Below are 12565 nucleotides of genomic sequence, written 5' to 3'. Positions count from 1 at the left end.
TCAAACTAAATATGATCAAATATAACAAATAATTGTTAAACATTAATAATTAAAACGATACATAATATTGAATTTTTATAATAGAAACATATAATACATAATATAAAATAGAAGACTAATAATTAAATTACAACAACTAACAAAAATTTATCTAATAATAATTCTGTAAATTTTATTATATATTTAATTTAATTTAATTTAAGTTATTGACAATGTGTCATGGTGTTAGTATGTAATTAGATAAAATATATAGGTATGATTGAAAAGTATAAAAAATTAGTGAATGGAGAATAATTTTTTGGATTTGAGTTTAGTGTAAATGGTTGGAGTAAAATCAATATTTAGTGTGATATTTACACTAAAATGAGTTTGAGTTTAGTGTAATGGTTGAAGATACTCTAACCAACCCATATAAAATATCACAAAATATATTGCTAGCTTGTATGGCTCTACAATAGTTTTTTCCATGCATGATCTTTTCTATTAATCTCGTTTATTTCCTTCTTCACGTATCATAATTAATTTAGAAAAATTTATTAATTGTCAATTTGTAAGATTCTGCTCCAAAATTTAGTAAAAGAAACTAGTTTTCTTATATTATTGAATATATTTTTATACTAAAGAGCACATTACTGAAACTGACTTTATTAATAATATATATTTATGGAATTGAATAAATATTTTCTTCTATTCTAGATTTTTTAATAACAAAAAACATATAATTGAGATTGATTCTAAATAATATTATATGAAATATTTATATATTTATGAAACTAAAATAGTAATTTAATTTTTAAATAATAAAAATAATTCTTTGTGATTACATAATAAAATTATCTATACAAAATTAATATCTATAATATAATATATAAAATAACTAGAGAAATTAACATGAAAAATTCTTTGTCATTATAAAATTAAATTATTAGCTATAAGAATAAACAATAAAATTACTAGAGAAACGAAAATTTAAAGAGGCATAAAAATTAACATGAAAAATTCTTTGTCATTATAAAATAGAATTATTAGCTATAGATTATATAAATTTACTAGAGAAATTAAAATCGAAAAAGGCATATCTGGGTGCTAGCAATTATTATGTTAAATGTTGTATACATAAACAATTATAGGTAAAATACAAATTGAACATAATGATTTGTATTTTTTTTTATTCAAGAAGTCTGACCTTCCTCTAATTTTCTTTTTTCATTTTCTTCTAGAGTACGAAGAGAAAAGAATTAACGAAAATATTCACTGATTAATAGGAATAACAAATTATAATCCAATCCCAAGAAGCAAACCATAATCAATGTGAGAAATAATCTAGAAAAAGAAGACTTGCCCTACGCCTACAGCTCTAATAAGGTGATCATTGAAGTCATACTAAAACAACAAAGACATGAAAAGTCCAAGAAGCAAAGCCGCAGGAAGGAGGGCGGCGGCGGCGCTTTCCATAGGCGGAGGCGGCGGAGAGTCCGGCTCCAAGACCTTGACTATCATCTTGAGACCCCTCTGGCAGTGGGTCGAGACGCCGCTCATGAAATAGTACAGGCCAGGCCGCTCTAGAGCGAAAGCAGTGTCACCGTTGTTGGCGAAGAAGAAGGGGTGCGACGACCGGCATTTCTCATATTCCTCCTCTGTCACCACCATCACCGAGTCCTTCTTGTAAACAAACTCTATAGTTCCGTTTCACAAAACGTCTATCAGTTTCTTAGATAAAAGGTATAATCCAAGATTAAATTATGAGATTATTTTAATAGGAAGAAATTGACTATTACTAATTATTACATGATTATCTATCAACGATGAATTGTGAAGTTCAATACCCCAATACCATGGACCTAATATAATAGGTATTGTATTTAATAATGAGATATAATTTTGCGAACCAAACAACCTAGGAGTACTAAAACATAGGAGTAGTAATTCTTATTGTACTTACTTAGGGTGTCGTTGACGTTGAACCTATTTTTGGAAGCCCAATCATTGTACAAGAGTTGATTCTTGGATGAAGGAGTGACCCATCCATCATCTCCTCCAACATTCAACTCCACACACTCAACTTTGTGCATGCACACCACCACCACCATTGAGATCACCACAACGCTCAAAGGGAATGATAAACTCATCGGAGCCATTTTAGTAGATTTTTGCTTATGCTTTTGCTTCTGCTTCTGATTTACTCATTCATCATCATATATAGAGCTGACTGCTGAGAGAGAGTGGAGAAAGTGGTCGCGCCAGTTTAGGGGCTCATACTAGACCTTCCTTTGACCAAGTCTAACTGTTTTCCGCATTTATATATCAAAATCTAACTATTTTTCAAATTTCAATAATTTTGCGAAACAGATTTTAGAACTGACTTTTGATTTTATATAATCAAATTAACAAAATTATGCCCGATTAACCTTAACTAGTGATAATTTATCTTTAACGACACAATCATTTTCTGGTGCAAAATTCTCCCTCATTTCACAATTTAAAGAAATAATAGTATATGATTAATTTTAACTTGACGCGAGTTTTAGGAAATTGTTTGAAAAAGATTAAGTAGAAAAAAGTTAGTTGGATAGATTTCATTTAGTAGGGAATATTAAATTATACATATCCTAAAATGGAAAAAATAAATCTTAAAATAGTAGACGAAGTGAGTATTAAAGAATATTGGGATTTGAAAATAAGGCCAGATGTGGATTTTAACACTACTTTTTTAATTATGTTAAGCACTTAATTTTGAAGCTGTTTGATCTATAACATATAAGTATATAGTTAAAAAAAAGAAAAAAACCATATACTATATCTTTTCATACAAAAGCACACTACCTAGTTAGCACGTAAAAAATAAGAACTATTTTCATTTCAGTTTGTTCCTTTAAATATGCACTATCTATTGTGAAACTTTTGTCAATATAATGAGATGCGATTAATTGTGTATTAAACTCATATCCCTTTAAAATATTTTATTTTTAAGGGGAGGAGAGAGTAATAATTGATCATAAAAAGAAGCAAATTGGTGTGACACTATTATTGAGCATTAGTAGAAGGTGTAGAGACTGTTTTGAATATACAGAAAAAAAGTCAGTCCAAGATCACGCAACAATTATATCCGCTCCGGCACACATGTACAAATGGAATATATAAATACAAGCAAAAATGGAGAAGCAATTACTATCTACCCTCACCAATGATCTCATTCAGCATCGGTTTACTAGGATCAACAGGTGAATAGGCTGCTACATCTGTAGTCGTAGTCGTAGCCGTCGAACCTAGATGAGCATCGACATCCGACGTCGAGCTAGCAGTGTTGGTCATGAAAGTGGTCGCATCGCTAAACGTCCAGTCAGTGAGATAGCCCGGTCGTGTAGTCACAGACGGCACCTCAATGTCCCCGGCAAGCATTGCCACCACACGCGACATCATCGGCCTTAGCCCCGGGGACGCCTGCGTGCATAGGAGGGCGATGTCGATGATTCTTTTCACTTCATCAACCTCGTATTCTTGCAACGTTGGGTCCACCAGCTCGATTTCCTTGCCGTTTTCATGAAGGTTCCAAGCCTGGAATGCAACAACTAACGGTTATTAGAAAATGTGCAAACAATATATAAGTGGAGCCGTATTTCATTAGTACGAGGCCTTTTGAGAAGTGTTAGAAAACAAAATTGTTGGGCTTAGCCCAAAGCAGACAAAATATCATACTAATGAGGAGTTCGGTGTTTTATAAACTACTCCATAATAAGAAGTTGGTGTTAAGTAGAGAAATAGCCATACCCATTCAAGAAGATACATCCTCTCATTTTCCAAACTTGTGTCGGAATTGAGCCTCCCGCTGACGATTTCAAGAGCGACGACGCCAAAGCTGAAGACGTCAGCCTTCTCGGTGAGATGGCCGCGCATGGCATATTCCGGCGCTAGATAACCACTGCATCAACACAAAATTAATCCATCATCTTACACTAACTAGGAAGTAAATAACGCAGTGAATCGAACGTACATTGTGCCTGCGACTCTAGTGCTGATATGAGTCTGTTTGTCATCGTACAATTTGGCCAATCCGAAGTCAGAGAGTTTAGGCACGAGATCAGAATCGAGCAGAATGTTGCTAGCCTTGACATCTCTGTGAACAATCCGAAGTCGAGATTCCTCGTGTAGGTAGGCCAGGCCCCTTGCTACCCCCATGCATATGTCCGAACGTGTTTTCCAGTCAAGAAACAGAGACGTACCGCTGCTTGGTCCAAATAGTATCTGGTCGAGGCTCTTGTTCTCCAGATATTCATAGACGAGGAGGCGCTTCACTCCCTCAATGCAGCATCCGTACAATTTCACAAGGTTGCGATGCTGCACGGCTGATATAGTTGCAATCTCCGCTACAAACTGACTCTTGCCTTGGTGTGATGCCACTGAGAGCTGTTTCACCGCGACTAGTCTTCCATCTGCGAGTGTTCCCTGTTTGCACATACGAAAACAATATCGATACATATCTTGTCTTGCTATTCTTGCATCTTAAGAATGATTGTGGATACCTTGTAGACAGGTCCAAATCCTCCCTCTCCGAGCTTGTTAGAAGGGTCGAAGTCGCCAGTAGCAGCTCTAAGTTCCGCGTAACTGAACGTGTAAGTTTGAGCATCGATCCCTAGAAACTCTGTAAATCACCCCACCCCAATTAACATAGATAATGTTAGTCTGATCATTAAGATTCGGAGATGTATTAAGAAAACGATGAACTTTTCATCGTTACCTTCATCATCGATGCTCGTTTGCTTTTCTCTTTTTTGAGATAAGTAACAAAATGCAAATATAAAAAGCAAAGCTGCAACTGAAACTGGAACAACAATGCCAACAATCAGACCGGTCCGGTTCTTTTTACCACCAGGAGGAGTATCCGAAACGGTTGGAACGAAATCTGATCAAGAAAATGAAAAACAATCAAGTGATGAGAAAGTAAAAGAAAATACTAGTAATAAATTTGCATGAGCAGAGAACAACATACTTGGTGTAGCACTTATTGCAGAAATTAAGGGTCCATACACAGCTTGAGCAGGTACACAGCAGGTCCCTTTTCCGCCCCAAAAGAGATGGATTTCCATATAGTTTTCGACTACCTCTGCAGTGAATTCCCGTGTCACAGCTCTTAGAGGGACCCTTCCACTCTCTCTCTGCAAATCGAAATCCTTCTCCGCCAAACTCCCCTGCGTATCATCATAATAAACTTTCCTTTTCTAGTAATGAGCATGAACGAATGCAGTTGGAGAAAGTAAATGCGAAACGCAAACCTGGACGTATATGTCAAAAACACGCCTTTGAACAGCCTGCCAAGTTCTAGCAGCGGGGTTGATCGTCTCTGCAAACTGGAGCCTTACAGTGTAGTTACCGTTTTGAAGGCCTAAGCCGTAATATCTGAGGTCACCAGCAGAGAGACGGACATTTTGGAAGAGCTCCGAATCTAGAGTATTGGTGAACTGAGATGCTGTAGAGCTTATGTATTCCGGTGCATTGTTGTCAACAGCCAAACCGGCATTGCTAACTGCCCATCTACGTGTAGAGCTTGTATAATACGTTGCTGGACCGAGAGCCTCACTGTCTGCTTCATACTCTATCCCATCATTAGATGTAATACTTCTACCACCACAGTTCACTGCAAACCTTGAATCTGCACATTCAAAACATCTCTCGTTTGTTTCATCTTCTGCTTTAAAAAAACCATCCACAACTTCATATATCAAAATATCCATTTTGCTATTGCAAAGATAAGAAATTGCCATAAAGATAATTACAAAAAGGCATATGTTATTAGTTCCTTCATTAATAACTTAACACTTATTATACTACTTACATATAGGCTGTCCTCGACTGCACGGAAAATTCCTCTGGAGACATTCTAAACCAGAAGGTAGAGCGCTGCAAGGATGAAGTAGATGAATTACGATAAACAAATGAGTTAAACACAAGAACCTGTGTAAGGACTTGAATGCCTTATAAGCACCTGGTAGTGTTAGAATCTCCAAAGGTGAAGTTGTTGGAAACCACATTACTGCACAAAATAAAAAAATTGTTGTAGAGCCAATCAAGAATCTTACAAGACATATGTATGTATGTTTGTCTTATGGACTTACAGTTGTAAGTTCTCTTCACTGATCCAAGACGGAAAACTTCCGGACAATTCGTTGTATGATAAATCTCTAGAAGCAAATAAAAATATTAGTACAGCATCAATTTTGTTTCTATTAACATAAATACTGAATTAATAGAAGCATACATGTTCCTGAGTGACGAAATCTTTTGCAACGGTAGTCCACCAGTTAACTTGTTACTACCAAGAAATCTGGAAATATGAGAACATGAGATTAATTAGTACTATTATCTTTTAACTTTCTGGAGAAAAAAGAAACTAGTTGTGTGAGATTAATAATTAATGTGTGTAATTTATAGATAGAGAGTTACATGTTAGTGAGAGAAGACTGATTGAAAAGGAACTCTGGAATTGTGCCATTCAAATTGTTGAAGCTCAAATCCCTGAAACATGGAGTGATTAGAACATTTGTTGCTGTATGCAAATCAAATCAGAGTAAGTATATATAAATATATACTTACAGAAGTGTCAAACTCCCAAATCCCTCCAGAAATGAAGGTATGCTACCAGAAATATTGTTGTTCCTCAACACTCTACCAAATAGAGCAACAACTCATCACTAACAACTCACATTACTTTTATTTGGATAATGAGAAGCTACAACGACTTCTTACAAGGTCGATAGAGAGGTCATGTTTCGGAGGAAGTTGAGGGACGAGCTACCATTGGCGTTGGATACATCACTAATCCTCCTAAAGACGTCGCATATGGCCAAGAAAGTTAGCTTCCACATAATCAAGAAAGTGAAAAAATTTACAGTTTTACACAACAAAAAAAAAATCAGATGACAGTAAAAAAAATATTGTTGTGGATAGTACTTACAAGTCATTCAACAAGCTTAAATTTGAGAAAGATGCTGGTATTGAACCTACAAATGAATTTCCTTGAAACCTCCTATAAAAAGAGAACAAATGATCATGAAGCTTGGAATAATTGTTTCAAAATAGTAGTAGGATAAATATACACAAAAAAGATTGTGACTCACAGTTGAACAAGATTTGACCAGCTTCCGATAAAGTCAGGTATTGGCCCTGTGAATTCATTGTCCGATGCCCATCTGAAACCCAAAAAATCCACATTAATCATCATTGACAATTTGTTTGTTTAGATTGATCTAAAAAACATACTACTCCACATTTTTTTCTTTTATGCATAGTACAGTATAGTGGTCTTACACTCTCTCCATGTTGCGTAGATTTGCGAATGATGGAGGTATTGGACCACTAACTCCAGCGCTATTCATGTATCTGGAAAGAAATACCAGTGCAGTGTTATGGAAAGAGAAAATTGAAGGAGTGATGAAATAAAAAATAAAAAAAAGACTGAGAAAATTACATTTGTGATAACCGTGTTAAGCTCCCGAGCTCAGATGGTAAAGGGCCAGAGAAATTGTTTGTGCCAAATGACCTACAAACGATGAAACATAACTTAACTGATAAAACGTATTTCCTTCAATCAAAATGTTTGGCGATTCTGGTAAGGAAACTCACAAGGATCTGAGGTCGGTGAGCAGCCCAAGCTCACTCGGAATCGTCCCTGATAATGCATTTATGCCAAGGGTCCTAATAGTATAGATAAATCAAGGCATTAGGCATATGCAAATATTTTTATAAAATGAGAAAATCAAACAAGAATGGAAAACAAAAGGAGGCGTACAAGTACTGCATGCGATTGAGATTTCCGATGGAAGCTGGAATCGGACCTGTCAAATAGTTTTGAGCCAAGTTTCTGAAACACACCATGCATTTGTGTGACATTTAGTATTTTTCAACGTAAAGCTCGTAAATATGGTACTAGTAAATGATAAAGAAGGAGGTAGGAATGAAAGATATATACAGATTAGTGAGATAAGTGAAGTTCCAGAGTTCATCAGGTAACGGGCCATCAACATCCAAGGCATAAACGCGCCTGCATAAAAATAATGAATTAATTAAAGTGAGCAAATATGAATATATAGCATTAGATAGGAAGGGAAAAAGACTACTAGTAGTAAAATTACAAGAGAATGATATGGCAAGTGGAATTGTTGTCGTAGGAGCAGTCACACTTGATAGAGGGATTAATGTTATTGGTTTCAACATCAGTGGCATTAGTGGCAACACCGCTGCAAACCTCTCCGCTAATGTTCCAACCATCTGTAGCCGAGATTCCCCATCGCGCAAACATGCGGTTCAGACCACTTGCTGTTACATCCAAACCATCAACAACTTTATCATGCTACATAATCACATTTAATATTTTACGCCGAAAAGAAATGTTTCACTTTATGTGGGACGGAGGAAGTATAACGACTCAACTAGTACTATCAAATTTATGTTTGGCACCTAGCAGTGGACAACTTAGTAAGACTAAGGATTACTAATTTATGATTACAAACTATAGTAAATTGCAACCTTTGCATTCTATAATCCAGTTATATTGCAAATTTAGTCATATTCGTTTGCAATTCCAATTAAGCACATGATTTTCATGAAATATGAATACCGAGAACTGGAAGAAAAAAAAAAAAGAAACTCTAGATGAGATTTTTTGTATTTTGGGATGTTATTTTGAACCAAAGCAGCCATTTTTCTCTCTTCTAACTTCTTCGAAGTAGCTAAACAAATCAGAACAAATTAGTTATAGGATCCGGACTTTGACTAAATAAAATATAGTAATATTATTGGAGGGAATCAAAACATTTAGAATCAAAGAGTGCAGACAGGATAAGATTGAAAAATTTTGTCCTCGGAGAATTATAAGATGACAACTTGATGAATTGACTAGTCACCAGTTGGGCAAGGATCACCTGCTGTGCACCGCACGTGGTGTATCTTGAAAATGCAAGTCATTTTTCTTTTATTTTCTCTCTTTTTCCATTTTTTTAGATTATTGTGTATGCATATTTTAGGACAGCCTGTTGTGCACAGCAGGAGGGGATCATTGCTCAGTCAGAAGTTACAGCATCTATTTCAAGAAGAATAAAACTTATTGACTTTTTACAGATTGATCTAATTGAGTAAGTCATTATTCTAGATCCATGTAATAAAATTTATAAAATGGTAGTAGTAGAGTAGGAGACTTGATTCTAAAGTCTTAACTCAATCCAAAAAACAAGTCTAAACTAAGAAGTCCCAATTAATCCAGTTTCGTTTGCAGAGTGAATACTGATTTTTTGTGAGATGAATCTAAATTAAGTAATTCCTAAGCTACTACTAAATCTTAATTACCAAAACAGAGAGATGTAATTATTCTTGCAATCCAACTTCACAATAAAACATAAAAAATCCAAAACAGTAAATGATATCCAAAACTGGTACAACAACATTAAAAGCCCATCTTTAATTTTCACTTTCTGATTCCAAAACTTTTTTGGGAAAGAAAAAGGAAGAAAAGGTGAAGCAACTAAGAAGAAAGAGAGAGAAAGAAAAAGGGCAGTACCTTCAGAAGGATCAGTAGTGGCGTTTGTAGTTGTAGTTTGAGCATGAATATCCACCAATTGGGTAGCGGCGAACACAGCCAACAAAAGCGCCACCCGCCACCGAACAGCCGCCATACCAAAATTATTACTACTATCTTTGAATAGAGAGGTGTGTAAGAAGATTTTGTGTATTGTGTAGTAGTAGGTTTTAAATATAGTGTGTGTGTGCAAAACAAATAAAATTAATGTAGTACTATGTGAAAACGCATAACATACATGGTGGCTGACAGAGACGCAGCTCACTTTTTAGTAGGAGTAACAAATTCAAGTTGATCAACTTGGAAACTTGTATGTACTATCATGACTTTGTTCTCGAGTGCACACGACAAAACAAGAATTAATCTTTTAAGAGCTAGGACCATTCGCTGTCTGGATTTTAAATTTAAACATATATCAAATTTTCACAATTTTTAAAAATTGTTTTCTTCCAACTAAAGGTCATTTTGTATCTTAAAGATAACATTTTATGATTTTGATCCAAAATGTTACAGTAGTTCGTAGCTTGTAATCTCTAACATTATAAATTGGTCAATTTTTTTTATCCTAAGAGTGATCATCAACGAGATTTTAATTCAATTAATAACTCAAACACTATTAATAATATAATTTTTTAATCAAAATACCTTCTATCTGTAAATTAAATCAAAATCAATAATTTTAAATAAAACCCAAATACAAAAGTGACTTGAATCCAACAACATAAACGAGAACAGGAAATAGAAACCCCCACAAGTCTTGTACCACCAAATAATCAAAGCCTGACATAGGTTTAAAAAAAGAGGCTAGAATCATTAACAAAACCTCATACATCACTACGACAAAAACAGAAGTGTGGATATCTCATCTGATCCATTCTAACAAGCGCCTTAAAATATTGAGACGCAGACTTGAAAATATAAAATGTAAGGATAGAGGTTTGGGTCCCTCAACTTGCAAGAACGTGAGTTGCACAATTTCTTTCTTTGTAGATGTGTGAGAAGTGAATCAACCGCTGAGAGCATGCTATGAATGAGGATCATGGAGTGCCTCACACGTCTAAAGCACCAAGCTATCCTGACGATAAGATAGGAACCAAAGCAGTTGCATCCAGCTCAATCCAAATATTTGTAGAGTACTCCATAGTAAGCGAGAAACTTTGAATAAAAGCTAAAAGCTTCGCCTCGAAACTCGACACTGCACTAAGGGGAGTACAAAAAGCCCTCCATCAAATCCACGAACAATGCCACAACTATCAATTAAATACTTATTCATCAAACAAATATTCATTTTGGTAGTTCATTATCCTAAACATATGCGTATTTTACAATTTTGGTACAAACAAACAATCATGTTTACTAGCTTCGAGTCCTAAACATTACAAATTGCTCATATCTGTTTTGCTGAAAATTAACAAACTGTCACGACCGCACTTTGCTGATTACAAGGTCCGAAAATCTGCAACTAGGAGAAGGGTTTAAGGAGATGTGTAATAGATTAGAGAAAAATCTAAAGATCAACCGTACACTTGAAAGATAAAGAATAATCAAATACTTTGTCACAAAGATTCAAGTAGTGAATTCAACATCAATCATTACTAAACAATCAAATTTTCAGAAATAATAATATCTTCGTCTCAATTAAGTTGAGTCAATACTTTTGAGTATAGAGATTAAGAAATTGTATTGAAAAGTAGGGGTGGGGAATAAAAGTATGAAAAATTAAGAGAGAGTGAAGTACATGATTGAATAAAGTAAGAGTTATTAGATATTTTATTTTTTGTCAAAAAAGGAAATGACTCAATTTAATTGTGACGTCCCAAAAGGAATACAACTCAACTTCATTAAGACGGAGGGAGTACAACATATTAATTTCTTCCTTAAAAAATAGAAACTTTTGAAACAATACGGGTTTAAAGCACAATTGATAAAGTAAGAGAGAATGGGAGAAAAATGGATGAAGTAAAAGAGAGGAAGAGAAAAAGTAGTGAAAATAGTGTTAGTAGACTATTGGTTCTACTTCCTAATATCGTTAGAAGGATTTTTACACTTTTTAATTTTTTATAATTTTTTTGGACAAAAATTATATTCAAGCTGCAAAAGCTATTTATTTATATCTGTTTATGAAAGCGAGAACCGTCATTTCGACTGTACTTAGTTCATTATATCTACCGTATTCTCCTATTGTTAAAGTGTGTGGCAAATAATTGGTTGTCACGACAAACCAAAAAATAGTTCTCTTCTCATGAAAACTATATTGATAACCTTTATAGCCTGGAAGATATTTTAGTCCAAAAAAATTACAAAAATCCTTCTAACAATTATTAATCCAGGGAGGTTTGGTGATATTTTCATATAATAGTTCTAAGCATTTTTACATGAAAACGTGAAAAATTGGGACACAAACCTGCTGATTACCATTAAATTTTGATTCACTTAAAAAGTCTAGCATGTAGATTCATCCTCTTATCATTAGTTATGCCAATAGAGACCTAAATTATACTTTTTTGCAAAATTAAGATTTTATTTAGAAAAGGCATGAACTGAAGATATTTTCCTTAAAATCTAGGATGATTGATACACAAAACATTGGCCGTCAATTCTTTGACATTTCTCCTTCCCTAGAGAAAAAAGGTTCTACAAACTGGAAAGTAAAATAGCAATTGATTGAGGTTTGAAAATTTGAAGTTTTAGTGAGATCGATTAATGGTATAATAAATTACTTCCACGTGCACGTGCTTATAAAATACTATTGTCATCAATATTGAAATAATAATATATAACTTCTAAAAAATAAAAATTTAATAAAGTAATTTCTTGACATCACATATTTTTTACGATCGAATTGATTTACAATATTACTATATAGAGCATAACAGTAACACAAGTTCAAAATTTTCAGCATCTCAGAAATCGGCTCAACATACATCTAAAGGGTTAATTAAGGCGTTGAATTTTCAATTCCAGGAAGACGACTTATAAATATAATGGAGACAAAGTCAT

The 12565-nt window shown here is 34.3% G+C and overlaps 2 protein-coding genes across 2 annotated transcripts; both read right to left on the bottom strand.

The window, feature by feature from the left end:
* Window positions 1-1261: 1261 nt before the first annotated feature.
* On the bottom strand, window positions 1262-2154 carry LOC125186649 (early nodulin-like protein 6). Its single transcript, XM_048083062.2, has 2 exons — window positions 1943-2154; window positions 1262-1676 (listed from the first exon to the last, which is right to left on the bottom strand). The coding sequence occupies exons 1-2, from the start codon at window positions 2136-2138 to the stop codon at window positions 1384-1386; spliced, it is 489 nt and encodes a 162-aa protein (XP_047939019.1). The 5' UTR covers window positions 2139-2154; the 3' UTR covers window positions 1262-1383.
* Window positions 2155-3002: 848 nt separating this feature from the next.
* On the bottom strand, window positions 3003-9760 carry LOC125188634 (putative LRR receptor-like serine/threonine-protein kinase At1g56130). The gene is made up of 23 exons (XM_048085601.2): window positions 9548-9760; window positions 8127-8310; window positions 7964-8035; window positions 7784-7855; window positions 7618-7689; window positions 7463-7534; window positions 7303-7374; window positions 7113-7184; window positions 6950-7021; window positions 6742-6819; window positions 6589-6660; window positions 6439-6510; window positions 6254-6319; window positions 6111-6176; window positions 5981-6028; window positions 5831-5895; window positions 5271-5647; window positions 4988-5186; window positions 4736-4900; window positions 4521-4639; window positions 3992-4443; window positions 3769-3919; window positions 3003-3555 (listed from the first exon to the last, which is right to left on the bottom strand). The coding sequence occupies exons 1-23, from the start codon at window positions 9660-9662 to the stop codon at window positions 3169-3171; spliced, it is 3120 nt and encodes a 1039-aa protein (XP_047941558.1). The 5' UTR covers window positions 9663-9760; the 3' UTR covers window positions 3003-3168.
* Window positions 9761-12565: the final 2805 nt, after the last annotated feature.

This window comes from Salvia hispanica, chromosome 5, assembly GCF_029641045.1.
Source record: "Salvia hispanica isolate PSC_SH4W2 chromosome 5, Shi_PSC_v1, whole genome shotgun sequence".
Classification (NCBI taxonomy): domain Eukaryota; kingdom Viridiplantae; phylum Streptophyta; class Magnoliopsida; order Lamiales; family Lamiaceae; genus Salvia; species Salvia hispanica.
Note: the sequence above shows the minus strand (reverse complement) of the source record. Positions and strands in the feature narration are given on the sequence as shown.